We start from the raw sequence: 25,774 nt of genomic DNA on the forward strand, positions 1-25,774 counted from the left end.
CGCTCTGCCATGACCAGAGCCACTCTAGTGTCTGGGGCAGAGGCCAAGGAGCCATCCCCAGCGCCCAGGCCATCTTTGCTCCAATGGAGCCTCGCTGCAGGAGGGGAAGAGAGAGACAGAGAGGAAGGAGGGGGGGGTGGAGAAGCAAATGGGCGCTTCTCTTATGTGCCCTGGCCGGGAATCGAACCCGGGTCCCCCGCACTCCAGGCCGATGCTCTACCGCTGAGCCAACCGGCCAGGACATATCCTATTTTTGATAGTAATTAATTAAAATCACAATATACTTGAGTGAATTTTCACAGGTCTTGCCTGACAAAGGAGGAATCCAGTTGGCCTTAAAAAATATTATCTGCAGAAAGATATAGGATCTGCTTTAGGTAAAATATTTCTGAAGAAGAATAAAGTTGAATTGCCTTGCTCGAGGTATCTGTCTATACCAGCTGAAGTACAGTAGGATTCCTTTCCCGCTGTAGAAAGGAACCACCTGGGCTGGTGCTCTGAAGGAAGGCAGGCATGCCTGGCATAGGGCAGGAAGCCCTTCGTCAGGGCTGATGGCTGTGGGGTAGTGGCCTGCCTAGAGTTTTGGACTTAATATCACCAGTCTCCACCAGTTGTACTTTCTAACAAAAGTCCAGTGATTTGTTCATCTCACTCTTTATACATGTATGCAAATACTGAGGAAGCATTCCTCACAAGGGCAGGGTGTGCAGATATGCCTGGTCAAGCTTCCCAGGAATGTTGCTTTCTCCTTGCTAAAGTTCAAAGTGTTTTATACATCAGCATGGAGTTCAGTACAAAGTGAGTAACATTTAGGTTGAATGTTACCCAAGAGCTCTTGCCCTCTCTTCCCCTCATGTCTTCTTGAAACAGAAATCATTTACTCTTTGGTTACATCCTAAGCGGTACAATCAAATATCCTTCCATAGTCTCAGTAACTAGGGTTAAATATTACTCATCTACTGTTTTGCTAAGTTTTTGCTGTTAGTGTTTTCATGGCTCAAGGGTTGGTTACATAAGAGCCTTGTGAGGATAGGCTATATTTTCTCTGTAGTCTGATATTGACTACATCATGGATTCCTAATTACTACTAGATAAGATGCTGGTTAGGCCAGAGTACTCATGATTAACAGTTGTAAATCACTGTGTTTATAGACTAATCCTAATTGCATCCTAGACATTAGGAGATCAGCAAAGAAGATACACCCTGGGCTCCTTTATTGCTGATGGTAGTCATCGTGCCTGGTGATCTCTGGCTTAAACCAGCCTTCTTCTGTTTTTCCACCTCCAAGCAGAATGCTGTTCGTCTACATACTTTCGCTAATCTTTCAGAAATCAGTGAGGCCGTCTTGTGAGTGAGCATGTTCTCTAGGTACTCCCTGGTTACCAGGGTCCATACGCCATCTTTCCCACCCTTGTCTGCTCCTTGGGTCCCTTTGCTGGGGTACCTTGGGCTCAAACCTTTTAGATCTAATCTGCTCCAGATGTTGGGACAACTTAGTTTTGAAGTTCTGTGAAAGCTCCTTGGAGTCTTATCTCTTTTTGATACCTAGCATGAGGTGCTATTTTTGTACTTCCCAAGATTTCAGACGTACATGGTACTTCTGGACTTAGGGAAATCTGATTTTATTATGTGAGCTTTAAAATGTCATGGGGAACAAAATCTTCAGCCTTGGCTTTTCATCAGCTAAAACTAACTTTGCAGAGGTGGCCTGGAGGGAGTAGACAGAAAACCCCTAACCTGGTCATCAAGGTGCCTGCCCATCCCTAGTCTATCATTCCATCTCTACTTGTCTGCTCTTAAAGGAAAATCAGGAGCATTGCTCAAATGTTCTCTCAGAAGATGGAATTCCCGTTGCTGCAAGACTGCCGCCAGACGACAGGGAAGACGGGGTGCATGGGCTGGGCTCCTCTGCTCAAGATACAGTGCTTAGATGCTTACACGTTCTATTTATTTTTATTTATTTTTATTTTTTTATTTTACACGTTCTATTTTAAGTAACCTTCCATGTGCCTTTTCTATTCTGGGTATACTTCTGTCTTCGGCTCAGAATTAAGGAAGTCACCCATGTTCTCACAACTACCACATAGTGACTGGGTTTAGATTTAAAACTCTTGTTCTTTCTAATGTACTTTTCCTAGATTAGAATGCTGATGGGAGAAGGAAAGAAAAATGCAAATTTCTTTCACATGAACCACATATCCATATGGCCATTTTAGGCTTTTCCTTACTGAAAACTACTCTGTTCTAAAGATCTTTTAAGATGACTTTTTCCATGTGAACCCTTTCATTTTTGAAACTGCTCCTTCAGTCCCTTCTTTTCCCTGCTCATCCTGCTGAACCAGTCCCTGAAATCCTTGTCTTTCCTGACTTCTCTTATCTATCAATTCACATTGGCCCCACAGTCTAACACTTCTAGTGCCTGAGGCAGAGGCCATGGAGCCATCCTTAGTGCCCGGGCCAACTTTGCTCCAATGGAGCCTTGGCTGTGGGAGGGGAAGAGAGAGACAGAGAGGAAGGAGAGGGGAGGGGTGGAGAAGCAGATGGGTGCCTCTCCTGTGTGCCCTGGCCAGGAATTGAACCCAGGACTCCCGTACGCCAGGCCGACGCTCTACCACTGAGCCAACTAGCCAGGGCTAAATTTAATTTCTTGACTCATTGTAGTGAAACCATAGTGTGGCTATTAGAAATCCTTTTCGCCAGTGGTTATAAACTGCCAGCCCAGTTTATAACTGTTTAGTTTATATGGAGCTTCTTAAAAATCTGAAATAGTTGTCAGCTTTTTAAAATGAAAACATTCTCCTGGATTAAAGATTTAATTGTAGCCTGGCCTGTGGTGAGGCAGTGGATAGACCACTGACCTGGAACACTGAAGTTGCTGGTTTGAAACTCTGGGCTTGCCTGGTCAAGGCACTGAGATATCACTTCACACCTGTCAGAATCACTATCATCAATAAATCAACAAACAACACATATTGGTGAGGAAGTGGAGGAAAGGAAACCCTTGTGCACTGTTGGTTGAAATGCATATTGGTGCAGCCACTGTAGAAAACATTATAGAGCGTCCTCAAAAAATTAAAAATGGAACTGCCTTATGACCCAGTGATTCCAATTCTGGGTATATCCTTGAAGAAACCCAAAACACTAATTTGAAAGAAGATATGCACACCTATGTTCGGTGTAGCATTATTTACGATAGCCAAGATATAGAAGCAACCCAAATGCCCATCAATAAATGGGTGGATAAAAAAGCGGTGGTACATATATACAATGCAATATTCCTCAGTATAACAAAAGAATGAAATCTGCCTCAGCCAAACAGCTTGGTTGGTTAGAGCGTCACCCCAAAACACAGAGGTTGCTGGTTTGATCTCTGGTCAGGGCACATACAGGAACAGATCTATTTCTCCCTTTCTCTCTCTCTCTCCTTTCTCTCTCTCAAAAATCAATTAAAAAAAATCTTACCATTTGCGACAGCATGGATGGACCTAGAGGGTATTATGATAAGTGGATAAATCAGAGAAAAACAAATACCATATAATTTCATTTATATGTGAAATCTAAATATCAAAATAAACAAAATCGAAGCAGACTCATAGATACAGAGAATAGACTGATGGTTGCCTGAAGGAATAGATGTTTGGGGACTGGGTGAAAAAGGTGAAGGAGCCAGAACTCGGAGAGGGAGGGGCAAGGCAGAGTCTTTCAGTTGCCACATATTTGTGTATTCTTAGCCAGGCCACTCACTGTGGGTACAGCTGGATCCTGAAGGCCTCTCCTAACCAGGCTGCCACCTTGGTTTCTCAAGTTGAATACAGGTAAGCTCAGGGTAGCTGTTAATAGTTTACCCAACCTTGACATTCTTCTCCAACCCATGAGGATATTATCCCAAGATTGAAGGGAGAAAAGAGGAGTTAGAAACAGAAAAGGGTAGTTTTCTTTTCTTTCTTTCTTTCTTTCTTTCTTTCTTTCTTTCTTTCTTTCTTTCTTTCTTTCTTTCTTTTTTTTTTTACAGAGACAGAGTCAGAGAGAGGGATAGGTAGGGACAGACAGACAGGAATGGAGAGAGATGAGAAGCATCAATCATCAGTTTTTCGTTGCGACACCTTAGTTGTTCATTGATTGCTTTCTCATATGTGCCTTGACCGCAGGCCTTCAGCAGACCGAGTAACCCCTTGCTGGAGCCAGCGATCTTGGGTCCAAGCTGGTGAGCTTTTTCTTTTTCTGCTCAAGCCAGATGAGCCTGCACTCAAGTTGGCGACCTCGGGGTCTCGAACCTGGGTCCTCTGCATCCCAGTCCAACACTCTATCCACTGCGCCACTGCCTGGTCAGGCTGAAAAAGGTAGTTTTAAGCACTAGTTTTTTAAGTTGGTGGCATTTTAAAAATGCTCATGTTCCTGAGGCTTGCAGATTAGTCCGATCAGCAGTAAGATTAGTAAAAGGTCAGAAAGTCAGAGGGGCCATACACAGGTGCTTGCATGTGAGAAACTCCACTCTGGTGATCTCCTCTCATCCTGTATCTCCTCTTTTGCACCCAAAGTTGATGACGATATAGCAGAGCTGCTAAGTTTTTCCAGTTTTATGCAGTGACCACAATGATCATGGCTTCACTTTTTTCTTTTCCTGATTTTCAGTGGGAGGACTCAGGCCCCGGGACCTTAGTAAGAGTTCACTTGAAACATTGCCTATTTGTTTCATGTTTTCTTGGCTGCTTAGTCACTCATGCCACTGTCGGTGTGGCTGCCAGGCTCTGCTGAGACCACGTGAAATGGCCGAGTCATCTGGTAGTGGGAGGCTCTCTGCCTGGTTTGTAGTGTACATCTGTCTGTGGGCACAAAGGTCAGAGATGGCTATCTTGAATTACCACAGTGTGGCTCCCAGGGGACCTGGGGCACTTTGTTGTCTTTTTCACCCTCCACCCCATACACTGCATGGTCATCAGTTCCTGTTGCTCCAGGAGTGAAGGGACAATTGGTTTATTCTCTGACTTACTGCTATAGAACTGTGATGAGAGGAACGAGGGCTTGCCCTGCAGGCAGTTTACCCAGCAGTCTAGCCATCTTCTGTTGGATCTCAGCCTTACCTCAGCAGTTCTGGTCGCTACTCTTATTCCCCTACGAACAAAGAAATGTGAGCCAGGAGGGTTTGGGACACTGGTAGGCGTCTTCCTCTTACTAACTGGGTGCCAAAGCCTCAGCTGTTGGTTTTCACGCTTGTCCTTCCTCTTCCTGTGGCCCAGGACCCTGCTTCTTCAGTGGGGCAATGGGAGGGGAAGGATGGACGGAAATGGAAGCCATTTTAGGAGGGAGAAATCTGACCTGCCCATGAGAATCCTTCTCTATTGGGCATCCCTAATCTGCTCTGACTAGAACTTTAGGGACCTGGAAAACCACCTTTCTATCTCATTTCCAATGCATCGGGCTAACTCTAAGGCCTGGCTGCTCTGTTTTTAATTGAGGTCTTCCTTGTCTTGTCCTGCCTCACCTAACTCCTATGAATCCTTTAGGTCTTGGAAAAGTCATTTCTCTAGGAAGCTATTCTTTTTTTTTTTTCTTTTTTTTTCATTTTTCTGAAGCTGGAAACAGGGAGAGACAGTCAGACAGACTCCCGCATGCGCCCGACCGGGATCCACCCGGCACGCCCACCAGGGGCGATGCTCTGCCCACCAGGGGGCGATGCTCTGCCCATCCTGGGCGTCGCCATGTTGTGACCAGAGCCACTCTAGCACCTGAGGCAGAGGCCACAGAACCATCCCCAGCGCCTGGGCCATCTTTGCTCCAATGGAGCCTTGGCTGTGGGAGGGGAAGAGAGAGACAGAGAGGAAAGCGCTGCGGAGGGGTGGAGAAGCAAATGGGCACTTCTCCTGTGTGCCCTGGCCGGGAATCGAACCCGGGTCCTCCGCACGCTAGGCCGACGCTCTACTGCTGAGCCAACTGGCCAGGGCCTCTAGGAAGCTATTCTTAATTCTCCTTACCCCATTCCCTACTCCCAAGACCTTTTGTTATATTCTTCCTTTTTACTTGATTCTTTCCTAGCATATCATTCACCACATAGCATTGTAAAAATATGTTCTCCCTGATATGAGAAGCATATGGGTCTATTTTGTCTATAGATTTATCCTCAATGCCTAGAACATGCGAGGCTCTTTAAATATTTGAATGAAAGTGAACTTGAATTTTCTTTTTTTTATTCATTCATTTTAGAGAAGAGAGAGAGAAGGGGGTAAGAGCAGGAAGTATCAACTTCCATATGTGCCTTGACAGGCCAAGCCCAGGGTTTTGAACCAGCAACCTCAGTGTTCCAGGTTGAATGCTTGATCCACTGCGCCACCACAGATCAGGCTAGCTTGAATTTTCTTAAAAATTTTAAGACACATATTTGGATTTAATTTTTTTAGGTCAGGGGACAAAGAAGAATTTGGTTTTGGAGGTATTAAAAGTAAAGCATCTGTGCCTAGTACCCACAAAAATATGTACATCTGAAACTCAAGTAAAAAGGTTATCCTTGGGGAAATAGATTTGGAAATCATTGGTAAGTCTTGAAAGGAGGTCTCCTATATCCCCAGTGTTGCTTCTCAAATGGTCTGGATTTGATGTGATTAGAATAATAAAATTATAGGGGATGGTGGACAAGGTTCTCACTCCAATTAGATTTCTTTCCCATGGATTTCTCCATTTGTTTTTCATCACAGAAATGGCCTCTGCCTTCAACCCCCGAGAATGTAAGCTGTCCAAACAAGAAGGACACAGCTATGGCTTTTTCCTGAGGATTGAGAAAGACACTGATGGACACCTTGTCCGGGTGGTTGAGAAGGGGAGCCCGGCAGAGAGGGCTGGCCTCCAGGATGGAGACAGAGTTCTTAGGATCAACGGCGTCTTTGTGGACAAGGAGGAACACACACAGGTGAATGGGACATTTGTGGTACTTCTTCCAGGATCTCTTCAGCCCACACATCTTTGCTGTCTGGGGGGTCAATGGAGCTTTCCTGGCTGTCACTGGCAAAGCCTTTATGGATGCACTTTCTGCCAGCTAATCAAGTCTCTTACACTTAATCAAAAACTGTACGAATTATTCCTAGATTTTAATAGTGTCAGGTCTAAAATGCACTGTGTGTTGGCTATAGGCCAGAAACTATGCTAGGCAATTTCATATTCATTACTTTGTTAAATCCTCATCACGACCCTGAGGTACGTATTACCATTTCACAGATGAGAGGTGGCGCTCGGATAACTTATGTGTTCATGCTGGGAACAAATGGGAGGGCCTGATCTGACCTCTCGTCTGCCTGCCTCCAAGTGGGTGCCCTTTTCAATACACCATGCTGTCTCCATAGACCTGGAAGGACTGTTGTGCTCTAGGGTAGCATTCACCCCTAGAAAGAATGAATCCTTGTAAGAGTCTGCTGGGCTGGGGTTGGGCCACACTCTTGATTCTAATAGAACTAGAGGCCCAATCTAATCTGCACCTGGCTCTTGAAAGGGCTGGAGTGGAGATGGCTGGGACATTATCTGCTATCAGGGATCAGCTATCAGAATCTCCAGGGCCAGAGAATGAGCCAGAAAACTTTCTCTGGTGGTTAATAGAAGGTTATTGGTTAAAATTGTCCCTTCTTCCTCCTAGGTTGTGGATCTGGTGAGAAAGAGTGGGAATTCAGTGACTTTACTAGTTCTGGATGGGGATTCCTATGAGAAAGCCATGAAAAAAAAGGTAGACTTGAAACAATTGAGTCCAAGTCAGAAGGGGCCATGTTTGAATGATAAGAAGCTGCCTCCTATGATGAATGGAGGAGCACAGACTTGGACCCAGCCACGGCTCTGCTTCCTGGTGAAGGAGGGGAACAGCTATGGCTTTTCTCTAAAAACTGTCCCAGGTAAGCTCGAGGGTGGGGCATGAACAGCCAGCTTTCCGGAAGACAGATATTATCAATTAATGACTTCTTTAACTTTTCAGTTGCTATGGATATCTAACAGCAGCTGTACTCTCTCCCCTTCCTTCCCATGCCTTGCACAGTTATGCAATGAGGGATTAAGACATTGGACAGCAGCAGGGTTGTGGGGTAGCATTGGGAAGTCCAGACCCCCAGTGTTTGTCAGGCTGAGCCTTTGAAGCCAGAAGGTTAGAGGATTGATGCTTCTTTGGTATTCTTTTCTAGCTTCCATAGGGTAAGCGTAATGGGGAGATTGGAAATAGGCAAGAAAAAGGAGGTTCTTCATAATAGCTACTTTTGAGGAAGAATGATATCTTTTGTTCATCTCTCAGAGTGCCCAAGTTGTCACTCATTTATTCAACAACTTCTTGGGCATCTACTGATGTGTCAGACATAGTTATAGTTGTTGGGGACACAGCAAAAATCCCCACCCTCCTGTGATATTTAAATTTTATCCTCAGCCTGACCTGTGGTGGCACAGAAGATAAAGTGTCAACCTGGAAATGCTGAGGTTGCCGGTTCAAAACCCTGGGCTTGCCTGGTCAAGGCACATACGGGAGTTGATGCTTTCTGCTCCTCCCCCCTTCTCTCTCTCTCTCTCTCTCTCTCTCCCCTCTCTATAATGAATAAATAAAATCTTTAAAAAAAATAAAAATAAATTGTATCCTCAGCTGTGGCCGAGCCTCAATCTGAGGTGTGTCCTTGACCTCTAGCTGACCAATACATAGTTATTTGAAAAACTCTGACCATTAGGAAGTACTAGAAGTTCTGCTTCTGGAATTTCAGAGGTGCAGGCTGACCTGTGCTCAGTTGACCATGGTTCTATAATGGTTTCTCTGGGATCGAGAGCTGTGTTAGCCTTGTGGTTCCACCTCTAATGTTGTTTCTCCCATATTCTTTCTGGTATGGGAGTGACACTGGTGTTGGATCATAATTTGATAAGTGATAAAGGGCATAACCAAGAGTAAACATAAACTAGTTTCTAAGGCTTACTTAATCTGTAGCAAGAGATATAAACTATAAGAGGTATTTCCCAAGTTTGTCAGTTATTAAACACATGCTGTAGGTGGTCAAGGGAAACTTGGCATTTCTTAGAAGTCCATTATCAGTAAAATGGTAAAAAAAAAAAAAAAAAAAAGAAATCATGATACAGATTCTATTATTTGGTCCTTGGGTTAATGTACATAGTGAATGGTTTAGATTAGCTTCATGAAGAAAATGTTTTCTTCATAACAGAGATATAACAAGGTAACAGGAGAAATATATTTAAGGAAGCAGAATTTAAGTTACTGTTTTCCTTACAAATAATTTATATACTTATTATAAAGCAAACTTTGCCTAGACCATTAATATCTTGGAAGAACTGACAGCATTTCTTTAATCACTTAAATCATACCACCTACTAATCTAGACTGCATGCATGTATGCTTCCCCTCTCTCCTGTGCCCCGTCCTCTTTAGCCCGAATCAGTGAGATTTACTGACTTCGTTGGTCTATGATGGTTGGTGACAATACTAGTTAAAGAGGACAGAGTGGAGTGGATGTCTTCCAATTCTACAAATGCAAAGAAAGGGAGTATGACACAATGATGCAGTATGGGCATGGTCTGGTACTTGCTCATTCAGCTGGCCAGTGCTGCATGTAATTCCTTATTTGTATTTAGTTGGGTTCAGAAATTTTATGCAAATTTACAAAGAGCAATTGAATGATGACTGTGTCAAACTTTGCTAGAAGCTATAATTATAAATCTAAACCAGAAGCCAAAGGCTATTTGAGTTAACCCTAAATTGAAAGTCCTAATACTTTTACATTGGGAGAAAACCCTTTGCTGTTATATTTCCTGTGTAATGCAGTTGTAACATTCATCCACCTCTTACTCTCTTACAGGTAAAAAAGGAGTGTACATGACTGACATAATACCTCAAGGTGTGGCTATGAAAGCTGGTGTTCTAGCTGATGATCACTTGATTGAAGTGAATGGAGAGCCTGTAGAAAATGCCACTCATGAGGAAGTAGTTGAAAAGGTACTTTTCTTGCCTTATCTTTCTTTCTTTTTTTTTTTTTTTCATTTTTCTGAAGCTGGAAACAGGGAGAGACAGTCAGACAGACTCCCGCATGCGCCCGACCGGGATCTACCCGGCACGCCCACCAGGGGCCACGCTCTGCCCACCAGGGGGCGATGCTCTGCCCATCCTGGGCGTCGCCATGTTGCGACCAGAGCCACTCTAGCGCCTGAGGCAGAGGCCACAGAGCCATCCCCAGCGCCCGGGCCATCTTTGCTCCAATGGAGCCTTGGCTGCGGGAGGGGAAGAGAGAGACAGAGAGGAAGGCGTGGCGGAGGGGTGGAGAAGCAAATGGGCACTTCTGTGTGCCCTGGCTGGGAATCGAACCCGGGTCCTCCGCATGCTAGGTCTTGCCTTATCTTTCACTCTGCTCTCATTAAAAGTGACAAGAGCTAGGGCCCTGGCTGGTTGGCTCAGTGGTAGAGTGTCAGCCAGGCACATGGATATCCCAGGTTTGATTCCCAGTCAGGGCACACAGGAGAAGCTACCATCTGCTTCTCCACCCCTCCCCCTCTCTTTTCTCTCTCTCTCTTCTCCTCCTGCAGCCATGGCTTGGTTGGAGCAAGTTGGCCCTGGGCACTGAGGATGAATCCATGGCCTCACCTCAAGTGCTAAAAATAGCTTGATTGCTGAGCAATGGAGCAAAGGCCCCAGATGGGCAGAACATTGCCTGGTAGGGGGCTTGCTGGGTGAATCCTGGTCAGGGTGCATGCAGGACTCTTTCTCCCTGCCTCCTGTTTCTCACGTAAGAAAAATTAAAAAATGACAGAGATAGGAGTGGTAGTTTATGATATGAGAAATATAATGATGGAAGTTGCCCTTTTGTATTAAGAGCAAACAGACTCACTAGTGGCCTCAGGAGAGTTGATACAGGGTTTTAGAATAAGGCCTTTACTGGTTTCATGATGTCTTGAAGATAAGTGTTCTGCTTTTGTCTTTTGGATCTTATTGTATTTGATTGGTCATGCCCTCTGAATTGACAGTAAATTCGATGTTGAACCAATGTTACTAAAATATTTTAATAAAATCTGGAAAATAACTAACGTTGCAATGAATATAGAGTTATATGTGGGGTGTACTGGAAGGCCAGTTACCCCAAATCTTATGTTCCAGCATGGTCTCATGACACATTAAAAACAGTCTGAAATTTTCCTTTAAGGTCACATGGAATCTTGAACATTGACCAACATTATCTCTTCCTGGTAGAATAATCTTTCAAAATAGACCTTTACTCTTTATTCTTCTTCTTTTTCAAACTCATTTTCTAGCCTTCTTCTAAGTACCTTTCTGAGTTTTCTGAATTCTAGCTCTCAGTTGGGTTTAGTTAGCATCTGTGTATGTGAGGTTATGCTTAACAAAGGGAAAAACAACAACTCTGAAAGTGGAGGTAAATACCTGTGAGGTGGCAGGAGATAGTATAACAGCTGAAATAGGGTCTTACATCCCTATTTTCTGTTGAATCTAGAGACTGTGTGCCTCTCTACAGAACCTTTCCTATTTCCCAGTATCGTTTTTGGAGATTGATGTTGGTCCTCACCTGTGTATGTGGTTGCAGGTGAGGAAGTCAGGAAGCCGTGTCATGTTCCTGCTGGTGGACAAGGAAACTGACAAGCACCATAGTGAGCAGAATATAAAATTCAAGAGAGAAACAGCCAGTCTGAAATTATTACCCCACCAGCCTCGAGTTGTTGAAATGAAGAAAGGAAGCAATGGCTATGGTTTCTATCTGAGGACAGGCCCAGAACAGAAAGGTAAGGCACTTGAGAGCAGAAAACTTGGCAGTGTAAACACCAATTCTTTACCCCAGTCTGACTCCAGAGTTCCCCGAGTTTCCCCACCCTCAACACGAAGAGGGACAGTAAGAAGCTAGAAGGCATAGCTGGGTCAGTTTCTATGGAACATGAGGGCCTGGTGATGGGCATCCCCCCAAGTTTCCATAACAGAATGTTAAGGTAGAATTTCAGACCTGGGCAGTAGTATGCTGTTAAATTGGCTCTCAGGGGAGGGGGGGTACTAATTTGTAGCATTTGTTGATTTTTGTGTATAAATACCCCTACCATGTCTGATTTTAAGCTATCAACATGACACAGAATGCGAAGTTGAGAAGTACTATGCATAATTGGTGCTCATGAGCTGGTATGATATCACAGCACTAGGTCTGAGACACAGGTGTAGGTTGGGATCTTGGATTCAAACAGAATCAGGAATCTTTCTGATTCCTTATAACTCAACAAGCAAAAAAGCCCTTCTAGGAAAGGTGAATATATAAAAGAATGTAGGTTCAGGCTATGTAAACTGTTATACACCCAGAGGTTGCTATTTTTTTTATTTTTATTTTTGGTGCCGAAACCCGGGATCAAACCACAGAGGTTGCCATTTTAAAAATTATATACATTTACATGAATTCCTCAAATATTAGTTGGGTTCATATTATGTAAAAACACTGTCAGAGGGTTTTTTTTGGTATTTTTCTGAAGCTAGAAACGGGGAGAGACAGACAGACTCCCGCATGCGCCCGACTGGGATCCACCCAGCTCGCCCACCAGGGGCGACGCTCTTCCCACCAGGGGGCGATGCTCTGCCTCTCCGGGGCGTCGCTCTGTCGCGACCAGAGCCACTCTAGCGCCCCCAGTGCCCGGGCCATCTTTGCTCCAATGAAACCTTGGCTGCGGGAGGGGAAGAGAGAGACAGAGAGGAAGGAGGGGGGGGTGGAGAAGCAGATGGGCTCTTCTCCTGTGTGCCCTGGCCGGGAATCGAACCTGGGACTTCTGCATGCCAGGCCGACGCTCTACCACTGAGCGAACGAGCCAGGGCCTGTTAGAGGTTTTGAGAATATCAAGTGAATCAGATGAATTCTTCAAAGAACCTCCTAGTTAGATAAGACACACACAGGTTGGAGCAAGTTTTTCTCACTAGAAAGGTACTGGAAGGCCTCATCGTAGAGGTGGCACTTGAATTTAGGCTTTGTAACATGAAGAGAATTTAGACAAGTAGATGGAACAGGGACAAGGAAGGATGTTCCAGAAAGGTAGGAGTTGTGTGAACAAAGCAAGGAAACACAGGCACAGTTTGATTGACATCTCATGTGAGGAAGCACAGGAAACCAAGGTTGGAGAGACCATGACGGGCCTTTAATACTAGGTTGAAGAGTTTGGACTTGATTCTGTAGTCTATGAGGTGTTAAAATATTTTGAGCAGTGTCAGAGAAAAAAAATTAAGCCTACAGTGCCTGGGGGGCTTTGCACATAATTACTTCTAATAATTCTGCAAGAATTGCTGAAATTGAGGGCTTGGAGGAGATGCAGTAACTATATAAGGTCAAATAGTTATGGTATAACTGGAATCAAACTTGGGTCTGTTTAGTTCCAAAGCCCACGCTCATGGTGGCGCACTGGGGAGTGACTCAGCCAGACAGTAAGTCAACATGAATCTGAAGGCAGACCTGTACTGGAGAAGGCAGAGAACAGGGACAGGGACAGCAACTGGTGTGTTAGTAGTTTAGGTAGAATTCAAGACAGGAGCTAATACAAACTGCATTTAAGGTGGAGGAAGTGGGACTAAGGAAGTGATGTGTAAAATATTAAGGTAGCATCGAAGGACTTAGAAGTTGATTAGATATAGGGAGTGGATGCTGTGGAAGAATCAGCTGTCAAGTGTCAGCGACGGGGCCAATGGAGCTCCCACTAACAGGACGAAGAGGAGGGGCTTTGGGAATATATCACATTGGGAGAGATCTATGGGATATCCAATTAGAGATGCCAAACAGCTAGCTGGAAAAGTGAGACTAAAACTTGCTAAAACTGTGTGAGGGACAAAAGGAAGTATGAGAGATATGAAGACATTTGGTGATGACAGTTCAGGTTAGAAGGCTAATTCACAGACACATTCACAATTGCTACTAATATGCCAGCATGGGTTTCCTAGGGTCAGATTTTCTTCAGTTTTTGTTCTTCACTCTTCCCTTCCTCCCCTTTTATTGGTTAGCTTCTACATAAAATATATGGATACAAGTATGCCACTGACTTCTGGGAACTTGCTGACCCTTAATGCTTAGACTGCTATTTTGTCAAGATTGAATTTCAGGCACTTTTAGTAACAACATGATTCTTTTAAGACCCTTTCATTGTTAATAGGCTGGGTTTGTTCCTTCAGTGAGTTCCGAGCAGTGAATGAGACTGGATAGGGTGCTTACAGGCTTCTTAGAATGTCAGTGGGAGGGACAGGAGTTATACTCAGCATGCCTATTATATCTATTTTATCAGGGCCCTGGGTTCCAGCAGAAATCCTAGATTTTTTAGGGGGCTTTCTGATAATTTATTTTTTTTTTGGGGGGGGTTCTTAGGTCAAATCATCAAAGACATAGATCCCGGAAGTCCAGCAGAGAAGGCTGGCTTGAAGACCAGTGACCTGGTAGTTGCTGTCAATGGCGAATCTGTGGAATCCCTCAATCATGACAGTGTGGTGGAAATGATCCGAAAGGGTGGAGATCAGACTTCACTGTTGGTGGTAGACAAAGAGACGGACAGCATATATAAACTGGTAAGTAACACAAGGTCTCATATTCATGAATTTAGATTGGGCATTCACTCATGCCCTCAAATTTTGGCTAAGTTACCTCCCTCACCCCCTTTTTTGGCCAAGTGTTTTCCAGCTCATGAATAGTAGCTTCTATTTCCACCATCATGGCTACTCCATGAGCTCACTGTGTCAGCACTGGTATTCACTGTATCAGCTGATGAGAGAGTCTGGCTGATTTCAACTGGCTGGGTCATTTTCTCTGTTTGGTTGTTACCACTTTGATCTTCAAACTGGAAAGGGTATAACAATCATCATTACAGATGCATAGAAGCTCAAAGTGGGAGTGATAAGAGAATACCATGTTATTGGTAGAGGAGCTTTAGGTCCTTATATTCAAAATTTTGAAAGAATTTGCAAATATAATTGCAGAATTACTTTTGGTGTCTGAGAAAAATCTATGAACAGTAGTAGCCTGGGTATAGGTAAATGTAGCCCTAATTTTCCTAAATAGGGAGCAATTGGATTTTAAACTATAGACCAGTTAAGTTCCATTTATCCCATGTAAAAGCTTAGACAGGATTACTAAATAGCTTGTAATAATTTGAAAGATTATTATATGCAAAAAGTAGACTTATTTTTGAGGTGTTCTGTGGTGTATAGCTTGAGCACACAGAGAAGTTATAGGGAGCTAGCTTTTGGCTTCGGACAATCAAAGCTGCTAGGAACAGGATGAGCCATTTCTGCAGCGGAGTGAGCTCCCGGTTGGTAGAAAAGGTCACAAAGTCAGCATGTCACTGCTCTAGCTGTTTTGAAAGGGATTCTGGCATCGAGTCCTTTCTAACTTTTAATATTATGACAGAATGATTAGACTATAATTTTAATGTTTTGGTTGAAAAAGAGAACTTTGACCTATAAAGATGTCTGTCCCCATAGTCTTTCTCCCTATTCCCTCCCCTCAAAGTAAGTTAATAGGTAGGCTGGATGTTTGAGATATATCAATGAATAAAACAAACACCTAAACCACTGCCTGGAACATAGACACCTAAATAATTGAATGAAGAATGAATAAAAACTCATCAAGTGTTTTACGTTATTGTATTGCCTCAGGATTAGCTGCTACAGTCAAATAGTTGATTTGCTTGTTTGTGCAATGATGTCAGAGGTGTTTCTGCATATAATGAGTCACTGATCATTTCCCACATTTTAAAGAAAAAAAAATGTAGCAAATTTGCAAGTATATCACTGAAAGGTCTAAAGTTAGCTGAATTGGGTAAGTAGAAGGTTCTGTGCTGGTGCTATTCTTGTTTAGAAAGATGTGGTCTTGCGGTTAGTAGGACTGATGGAACTGGAGGACCCCAAGTCTAATTTTAGCAGGGCTGCTGAGCAAGATGATTTGAGGCAGGGTACACATTGTACTCACTTCCGATTGATTCATTTTTTTTTTTACTCATTGCCTCACAAATGTCTGTCTTGTGTACTTAAAATCTACCCTTTTAATTCTCTTAACTAAAACCCAGTCAGCTAAGCTCTTATTTCTATATAAAAAAATCAGCCATGTTTCCTGTTCAGTGCCTATTCTATATTCAAGACCATCATTCAATAAAAATTAAAAAAAAAATAAATAAAAAGGACCACCACTGCTGTCTTCTCATGGATGGTCTAGGAGTTGAGATGGATTAGAAATATATAAAGATAGTAAGGAGTTTGGCATAACGGAAGTGTTAGTTAATGGTTACAACAATAAATAGTAAACTAGAGTAAACAGATCACAGTGCTGGAGGGGTAGCTGGGAAGCAAATATCAAAGGGTTGGAATGAACTGTTGATACCATGTGACCGTATGGATTGCTGCCACCATCCACTCCTACCCCCAATTAGTTATTGCGTGTACTTTAGATTGTGATAAAAATAGTGTCGTTTGTTATACTTTCTCTTAAGTGTTTAAGGAGCTCTGCAGATCATCTTACTGAAGGGGAAGGATCACATGGACTTACTTTGCATGAGATAGTGGACAAGTCACTCAATGTGTGTAATCTCTGGACAGGAAGATTGCCAACAGTTGTTCAGTGGCTTGCTTACTATCACCAAGTCAGAAGAAACTAGCAGTTCTGTTAGACATATTTTTGGATCCCTGTACAACATTCTCAACTGCTTTTTTTGATTTAATTTTTTGAAAGAGAGTGAGAGTGAGACAGACAGAAAGGAGAGAGATAAGAAGCATCAACTCATAGTTGTGGCACCTTAGTTGTTCATTGATTGCTTCTCATATGTGCCTTGACTGGGGGGGCTCCAGCCGAGCCAGTGACCTTGGGCTTCAAGCCAGCAGTCTCTGGGCTCAAGCCACGATCATGGGATTATGTTGATGATCCCATGCTCAAGTCAGAGATCCTGTGCTCTAGCTCAGTGATCCCCAACCTTTTTTGGGCCACGGACAGGTTTAATGTCAGAAAATATTTTCACGGACCAGCCTTTAGGGTGGGATGAATAAATGTATCACGTGACTAAGACAAGCATCAAGAGTGAGTGTTAGACAGATGTAACAGAGGGAATCTGGTCATATTTTAAAAATAAAACATCGTTCAGACTTAAATATAAATAAAACGGAAATAATGTAAGTTATTTATTCTTTCTCTGCGGACTGGTACCAAATGGCCCACGGACTGGTACCGGTCTGCGGCCTGGGGGTTGGGAACCACTGCTCTAGCTTGTGAACCTGTGCTCAAGCCAGATGTGGCTGTAGTCAAGCCACAACCTCGGGGTTTCAGACTGGGTCCTCAGCACCCCAGGCGGATGCTTTACCCACTGTGCCACCACCAGTCAGGGTGTACTGCTTTTATTTTACATATATGTGCATTTGTTTACATGTTTATACACATTACTCCATAACCAAGTTCAATCTTCCTTCACACCTTTCCTGGTTGGAGTAATAGAGAAATTGTACAGCCCACAATCAGTTGTATCTGGAAGAGGAGTGGAACATGTATGACACCTTATAAAGTAAACCAGTACATTTAATAGTGTAATCACTCCTATTTATAATTAATATTTTTCCTTTTATTTTCATAGGCTAATTTTTCTCCATTTCTCTACTATGAAAATCAAGAACAACCTAATGGTTCTGTCAAGGAGGCTCCAGTTCCTATTCCTGCTCCTCTGGGGAGCTCGAGTCCAGATACTACAAAGGAAATAGATCATAAGCCTAAATTGTGCAGATTGGTTAAAGGTGAAAATGGCTATGGCTTCCACTTAAATGCAATTCGGGGTCAGCCAGGCCCCTTCGTCAAAGAGGTATGGTAATCTGGTTCCAGTAGCCAATGAACACAGCCACAGTTAGGAAGGCCTAGTTCTCCCACCCACCAGACTTAGTAAACAGGTTACACTGAAGGCCTACATTGCGTGTTTCACTTGGGTTCAAATAATTGCTGTCATGGTCCCAGACTCTTTAAGATAGCTACTAGTACATCTTAAGCTCATATCTTTTTTTTCCCCTTAAACATCTGTTCAACTCAATTGAACAATAAGACTGTGGTTGTCGGTCACTATCAGCACTGACTGGGAGTGGTGCTTATTTGCTCCTGTGCATTTGGCATAACGTCCCTATGCTGTAGACACTGACAGTGAGAAGATTATCCTTAGAGCTCTCAAGTTGGGAATGAAGAAGGGGAGCTATGAAATCTAATGCCTTCAACCCAGAAGACATACAATATGATATCCAACCACTGTTACACTACTTGTTTGAGTATGGAAGTTGTAGCTTACATGAGCAGAAAGCATTAGAGCACTTTTCTTAACTTCTGCACCTCAAGGAGAAATAATAACACAGTTAAGAAATTTTCAAACTCCTCATCTCTCTTCTGAAGGGAAACTAGCCTAACATTCTCTAATTTGTATCTGGAGGTGATAACTCAACCTTTGTTCACAGGTACAGAAGGGCAGCCCTGCCTACCTGGCTGGGCTAGAGGATGAGGATATCATCATTGAAGTGAACGGGGTGAATGTGCTGGACGAACGCTATGAGAAGGTGGTGGACAGAATCCAGAGCAGTGGGAAGAATGTCACACTTTTAGTCTGTGGAAAGAAGGCCTATGATTATTTCCAGGCTAAGAAAATACCTATTGTTTCCTCCATGGCTGATCCACTAGATGTACCCCTTGATTCCCAAGAAGGAACATCGGCACAGTCAGAGCACGACTCACACACAGCAAAGGAACGAGTGAGTGGTGACACATTGTTTTCAGTGATCTAACTTATCAGAATATGGAAAAGCCCTTAATAAGTGTACCTCATGTCCACATTTACCACAGATTTCCTAAAATACTAAAAAATTACAAATGTAAAGGTAATTGTCAAGTCAACTTATTATGAGAAAGGACGTAGTATAACAAATTTCTTATTTTTCTTTTTTTCCCCCATAAGTGAGAAGTGGGGAGGCAGAGAGACAGACTCCCCCATGTGCCCCAACTGGGATCCACCCAGCAATGCTCTGCCCATCTGGGGCTGTTGCTCTATTGTTTGATAACTGAGCTATTTTAGCACTTGAGGTGAGGCCAAGGAGCCATCCTCAGTGCCTGGGGCCAACTTGCTCCAACTGAGCCATGGCTGCAGGAGGGGATGAGAGAGAGAGAGAGAGAGAGAGAGAGAGAGAGAGAGAGAGAGAGGAGGAAGAAGGGGGAAGGGTAAAGAAGCAGATGGTCGCTTCTCCTGTGTGCCCTGACTGGGAATTGAACCCGGGACATCCACATGCTGAGCCAACCAGCCAGGGCCAAATTTCTTATTTTTCATAGCATAGAATTGACGGTAACTATCTAGAATCAATAAATGAAAAAATAAGTTTATCAAAATTATAATAGAGGTAGAACTTGAATCAGATTATTTATGTACAAATTCTGTTCTGCCTTGGGCAAATGGATTTACTGTCTCTGTGCCTTGGATTCCTTACATATAAAACAAGGATAATTTGTAGGACTGTTATCAGAATTATATTAACTAAGACTATTAAAGTGGTTCAAACAGTGCCTTATGCACAGTAAGCATAAATATGGTGGTGGTTAGAAACAGTATTGTTTTTAAAATAATTGGTATGTATTTAAGTTTTATTACTAGGGAAGAGTAAACATTATGTATTTAGATTAGATAATTACTTGGTAAATCTCAGGTTTTTTTTTTTTTTTTGATTTTTTAATTGATTTTTAGAGAGAGGGGAGAGAGAGAGAAGGGGGAGGAGCAGGAAGCATCAACTCCCATATGTGCCTTGACCAGGCAAGCCCAGGGTTTCAAACTGGCAACCTCAGTGTTCCAGTTCGACGCTCCATCCCACTGCGCCACCACAGGTCAGGCCTCAGTTTTTATTTTTTAATTATTATTTTTAATTTTTTTATTTTTTGTGGCAGAGATAGAGTCAGAGAGAGGGACAGATAGGGACAGACAGACAGGAAGGAGAGAGATGAGAAACATCAATTCTTCACTGCGGTTCCTTAGTTGTTCATTGATTGCTTTCTCATATGTGCCTTGACCGGGGGGCTATAGCAGACCGAGTAACCCCTTGCTCGAGCCAGTGACCTTGGGCTCAAGCCCAATGAGCTCGCGCTCAAGCTGGTGACCTTGAGGTCTCAAACCTGGGTCCTCCGTGTCCCAGTCCAACGCTCTATCCACTGTGCCACCACATGGTCAGGCAGTTTTTATTTTTGTGCAATTTTTTTTCATAGATAAACTGGAGGTCCAGGTTCATAAAGGAAATGTATGACAAAGCTAAGGCTCTAAAAGTTTTATATTATTTTTCTTTCATTACATTAATTTAATGTATAACCACTGTCATAGTCCATTTAGGTTACTATAACAAAATATCATATACTGGGTGGCTTATAAATAGCAAACATTTATTTCTCATAGTTCTGGAGGGAGGGAAGTCCAAGATCAAGGTGCCAGCAGGTTTGGTGTCTGGTGAATGCCCCCTTCCAGGTTGCAGACTGAGGACTTCTTGCTCTGTCCTAACATGGTGGAAATACCTAGAGCACTAATCCCAGCAGTGCCCTCATAACTTACCACTTTCCAAAGGCCCTATCGCCTTAGACTATCACCTTGTAGATTGGGATTTCATTATACAAACTTTGGGGAGCTACAAATATTCAGTCCAAAACACACACAATAGCCATTGACCATATTCTAGATTTCTTAACAAAGAAAGTGTTCTCTTGTCTTTTAAGAATACTATAATATCTCTATAGGGAGGCAATTATAGTACAGTTAGCTTTATAGAAATTTTATATATATACAAATATACTTGAAGAAATTTGTTAGTTTCTACTAAGTGACTCTACTCCCTGATTTAAGTCATGCAGCTGTAGAATAGATCATCCATCTCCTGATATTCACGCTCTACCACTTACAGATCCTTTGTGTTCTTTTGCACAGGCCTACAGTACAGCCTCTCAATCTTCCTCCAATTCTGAAGATACAGAGATGTGATGAGAACAAATAATGGCTTTGGCTGATAGCTGTTTCTGGATATTTAATAGGAATCCTTTTCCAAGGAATGAGTGGCCACCCATTTGCTGTCTCTGTTAAAAAACTCCTCTGGAAACCAGTTCATCATGTGTAATTGTTTTCTGTTGTCATTTCTCTCAGAGGTGGCTCTTGCATATTTATGGTCAACTTAGGAAAAGTTAAGTTGGGGGCTAGATTCTACTCATGTAATTTCTTTCAAGCTTCAACTTAACTATATTTCTCTGTTATGATGATATCTCTTACTTCTATAGGTTCCTTGAGCACCAAAGACAATTTATAAATCTGTATATGTGAGAGCTTGATAGTATCTAAGCAGATAAGCCTTCAACAGATTATGCTTTTTAAAGAATTTTGTGGTTATTAAAATAAATGCCATTAAAATGCCTTTATTTATTTTTATTTTTTTTTCTGAAGTGAGAAGTGGGGAGGCAGAGAGACAGACTCATGCATGTGCCTGACTAGGATCCACTTGGCATGTCCACTAGGGGCCGCTGCTCTGTTGCAACCAGGGCCATCCTAGCACCTGAGGTGGAGGCCATAGAGCCATCCTCAGTGCCTGGGTCAACTTTGCTCCAATGGAGCCTTGACTGTGAGAGGGGAAGAGAGAGACAAAGAGGAAGGAGAGGGGGAGGGGTGGAGAAGCAGAAGGGTGCTTCTCCTGTGTGCCCTGGCTTGGAATTGAACCCGGGACTTCCATACACTGGACCGATGGTCTACCGCTGAGCTAGCCAGCCAGGACTTAAAATGCCTTTTGAGTGTGCTTGAACCTCCCTGTTCGCTGACCTAACCTTAACAGTGTTTTTATTTTTGGTAAACTTTTTATGCTTTAACCTTCGTTTTGCCTCAAGAAATCTAAAACAAAATAAAATTCAGAATAAGATCCTAGTAATAAATAGATTTCCTGGTAGTAAAATTCAGGATTTTCTTACTTTGCATTTCTGAGTGTTCTACAAAATTTCTAGCATCTTCCTTTTACAGACAAAGAAACTGAGTTGTAGGACAGTAAAATTACTTATTCCAGTTAGCAGTTATTGTTTCACCCACAGCATACGGGGCAGATGGAAGGAAAATATGAGACTCTTAAATAAAACTAAAAAAAAAAAAAAAAAATCAAGAAAAATGGCATACTTGAAATCTCTCTTGATAGAATCTATTCCAATTGCAGCCCATCCCTTCCCCAGAAAACGACAGATAACTTCTTGGCTACGTAACTGAGGCAAGGTTGGGGAAGGAAGGGGGTGATCTGCTAACTCACGTTAGATCAATCAAGTAAAATACCAAACTATCACTAATAGCTAAGGCCAAAGAGTTATAATCTCTTATTTTAGTGACAGTCCATCTAAGGGAGAGCCAAAACCTTCTCCATGTGAACCCTGACTTAAACAGAGATCCTACACATTTGGTTCAGCTACTGTAGACTTCTCTCACCCCAGAGTTCCAGTGTATTTCCCCCTCTAGTTCCCTGGCTCTTTCCCACCCCGCTTCCCAATGCTGCACCAGCCTCAAATCCACACAGGAACCTCTAGGCTGAACATTAGATTCAGTTACCTCATTCTCTCATGCTCTAGCTGATGCTACTTATGATCACAGGATCGTCTGAGGAGGAAGGCATAAGCTGGAGGTAGAATATGCTACAATAGCATCTTGTTCGTTTGAAAATATTAGACCCTGGTCCCCTCCATTTATTCCCTCTTATATCCAAATTCTCACATAACTGGCCTGTTAGCAGTCTGTAACAGACATGAGTTCAAGGTGCCATATGCTTCTCTGGTGCCTGTTTGTGAGCCAAATAGAGGAACAGGATGCTGGAGAGAGCACTGACCAAGAAGATCACATCAAACCAACGGTGGTAGAAGTTGAACTGCAGTTCTCCAAGGACTTCGGTAATTATGGTGCGGTATTCTAGGGGCATGCTCATTCGGATCAGCAGCACAGAGGAGACGAAGTACATGCCCTGTGAGTTAAACACGTTAATCCAGAAGTCAGTCTGAATAGGTCAAAGGACATGGTTAAAATATATTTTATTTATTAAAAAAATTTTTTTTTTTGTGAGAGGAGGGAGGATAGTGAGCTATTGGGATCCACTTGGCAACCCCCATCTGGAGCCTGATGCATGAGTACTGAGCTATTTTTAGCACCTGAAGAGGGGAGCTATCCTCAGGGGTCATGCTAGAACCAATAGAGCCACTGGCTATGGGAGGGGAAGAGGGAGAAAAGGGGGAGAGGAAGTGGGGAGAAGCAGATGGGTGCTTCTCCTGTGTGCCCTGACTAGAAATTGAACCTGGGATGTCCATACACAGGGCCAATGCTCTATCCATTGAGACACCGGCCAGGGCCAAAATATAAAACACTTCTGGTATTTCACAGCTCTAAAGATAAATCTAGTTTTTACAACTTACCATTATCTGTGCTAATAGCAGGACAATGACATTGGAGGACTTACTGCTAGAGATGGCATAAAAGAACTGTCAAGAAAGGAAAAAGATGAATTTATGCAGCACTGCTATATCCTGTGTCAAGAACATTAAGTTGCATGGTTAACATTTAATTAAAAGTGTCTCTTTGATGCCACAATCCTATATAGAACAATTTTTTATGATTAAGGCTATAAAGAAGAGACTTAAACAGACTGAAAAAGGATCTAGTTATAGTTTTCCCAGTGGAGTGGTTGGTGATTTTAAGTGACACAAAAGGATTTCAATTGTTAAACTTTTTAGAAACTATGTGATACATATAATTTTAACATCACTAAAAAGCATTAAGACAGATTATTCCAGGTACCTGTAATTGTTACTAGGCTCCTGAACTCTTTCCAAAATTGTGCTAGAGATCCTGTCTCCTCCCTTCCCTCAAGCTGTTCTCTTTTCATTCATACAACTCTGGGATCTGAAACCCCTACCTCTTTTACTAGAGAGGACTCACCTTCCTAGAAGTGTTCCTATTTTGAACAGAAAACAGTTGTATATTCCTGCTTCTCCTACTTCCATATCCTCCTTACATGTAAGTGGCTCTCACAGTTATTCTTCTAACCTCAAATATGTATCTCAGTCATTACAAATATCTGCTGAATTCCTACCATGTGCCAGGTGCTATTCTAATTTATTATTTTTTTATTTTATTTATTTATTTTTAGAGAGGAGAGAGAGACAGAGAGGGAGAGAGAGGAGAGAGAGACAGAGAGAGAGAAGGGGGGAGGAGCAGGAAGCATCAACTCCCATATGTGCCTTGACCAGGCAAGCCCAGGGTTTCGAACTGGCGACCTCAGCATTTCCAGGTCGACGCTTTATCCACTGCGCCACCACAGGTCAGGCGCCAGGTGCTATTCTAGATGCTGCTGACATATTAGTGAACAAAACAGACAGTGGTCTCATTCTATGACTTCTGGTAAATGCAGTTATCTGATTATATAATGTAAATACATCATCATCAATTTATGTATTTAACTTTTAAAAAATTCTCTTGTATACCTTTTATTTTATTTTATTTTATTTTTTTTTGCATTTTTCTGAAGCTGGAAACAGGGAGAGACAGTCAGACAGACTCCCGCATGCGCCCGACCGGGATCCACCCGGCACGCCCACCAGGGGGCGACGCTCTGCCCACCAGGGGGCGATGCTCTGCCCATCCTGGGCGTCGCCATGTTGCGACCAGAGCCACTCTAGCGTCTGAGGCAGAGGCCACAGAGCCAACCCCAGCACCTGGGCCATTTTTGCTCCAATGGAGCCTTGGCTGCGGGAGGGGAAGAGAGAGACAGAGAGGAAGGCGCGGCGGAGGGGTGGAGAAGCAAATGGGCGCTTCTCCTGTGTGCCCTGGCCGGGAATCGAACCCGGGTCCTCCGCACGCTAGGCCGACGCTCTACCGCTGAGCCAACCGGCCAGGGCTTGTATACCTTTTATATTTGTGACTGCTGTTTAAGATCTCAGAGGACAGAAATCTTAAATAGGGAAAATTATCCCATGATGATGCATGTAATTAAACAAATAATTACTTTTTTTAACTGTGATATATAACATACCTTGGTAAGAGTGATCAGCAATCCTCTGATAGATGTGACAATGATTATTCCAACCAGAATGAAGGAAATGTGTTGGGACCAGAACTTCACCTGTCACCATAATAGAAAGGAAAAAAAAAATTTTTAATTACTTTTAATGGGATGACATTGATAAATCCGGGTACATATGTTCAGAGAAAACATCTCCAAATTATTTTGACATTTGATTATGTTGCCTACCCCTCACCCAGAGTCAAATTGTCTTCCGTCACCTTCTTTCTGGTTTCTTTGTGCCCTGCTCCCCGCCACCCCCCCGTAACCACTCTTGCCATGTCTCTGAGTCTCATTTTTATTTCCCATCTATGTATGGAATCATATAGTTCTTAGTTTTTGCTGATTTACTTCTTTCACTCAGTATAATGTTATCAAGGCCCATCCATGTTATTGTAAAAGAACCTATGTCATCATTTCTTTTTTTTTTCTTTTTTTTTCTTTTTTTTTTTCATTTTTCTGAAGCTGGAAACAGGGAGAGACAGTCAGACAGACTCCCGCATGCGCCCGACCGGGATCCACCCGGCACGCCCACCAGGGGCAAAGCTCTGCCCACCAGGGGGCGATGCTCTGCCCATCCTGGGCGTCGCCATGTTGCGACCAGAGCCACTCTAAAGCCTGAGGCAGAGGCCAAAGAGCCATCCCCAGCGCTCGGGCCATCTTTGCTCCAATGGAGCCTTGGCTGCGGGAGGGGAAGAGAGAGACAGAGAGGAAAGCGC

The 25,774-nt window shown here is 43.1% G+C and overlaps 2 protein-coding genes across 6 annotated transcripts in view; one reads left to right on the forward strand and one right to left on the reverse strand.

Annotated features, from left to right (window-relative positions):
• The window catches only part of PDZK1 (PDZ domain containing 1), a 28,089-nt gene extending 5,959 nt beyond the window's left edge, over positions 1-22,130 (forward strand). For 2 of the 5 annotated variants that reach the window (XM_066261722.1, XM_066261725.1), the window contains exons 2-9: positions 6,691-6,902; positions 7,620-7,869; positions 9,814-9,950; positions 11,545-11,740; positions 14,332-14,528; positions 17,573-17,794; positions 18,429-18,719; positions 20,918-22,130. In XM_066261722.1, coding sequence (XP_066117819.1) covers positions 6,693-6,902; positions 7,620-7,869; positions 9,814-9,950; positions 11,545-11,740; positions 14,332-14,528; positions 17,573-17,794; positions 18,429-18,719; positions 20,918-20,971 — 1,557 coding nt within the window. In that variant the 5' untranslated portion in view covers positions 6,691-6,692 and the 3' untranslated portion in view covers positions 20,972-22,130. Of the gene's footprint in view, positions 1-3,732; positions 3,817-6,416; positions 6,531-6,690; positions 6,903-7,619; positions 7,870-9,813; positions 9,951-11,544; positions 11,741-14,331; positions 14,529-17,572; positions 17,795-18,428; positions 18,720-20,917 lie in introns of those variants that run through there. The other 3 variants (XM_066261723.1, XM_066261724.1, XM_066261726.1) reach the window with 3 other exon arrangements.
• The window catches only part of LOC136326182 (Golgi pH regulator), a 71,139-nt gene continuing 66,745 nt past the window's right edge, over positions 21,381-25,774 (reverse strand). The window contains exons 12-14 of the mRNA XM_066261727.1: positions 25,026-25,115; positions 23,410-23,475; positions 21,381-22,964 (exon numbers count right to left, since the gene is read on the reverse strand). Of these exons, the coding sequence (XP_066117824.1) occupies positions 22,758-22,964; positions 23,410-23,475; positions 25,026-25,115 (363 nt within the window). The 3' untranslated portion in view covers positions 21,381-22,757. The remainder of the gene's footprint in view (positions 22,965-23,409; positions 23,476-25,025; positions 25,116-25,774) is intronic.

The sequence above is a fragment of the Saccopteryx bilineata genome, chromosome 2 (assembly GCF_036850765.1).
Source record: "Saccopteryx bilineata isolate mSacBil1 chromosome 2, mSacBil1_pri_phased_curated, whole genome shotgun sequence".
Lineage (NCBI taxonomy): Eukaryota > Metazoa > Chordata > Mammalia > Chiroptera > Emballonuridae > Saccopteryx > Saccopteryx bilineata.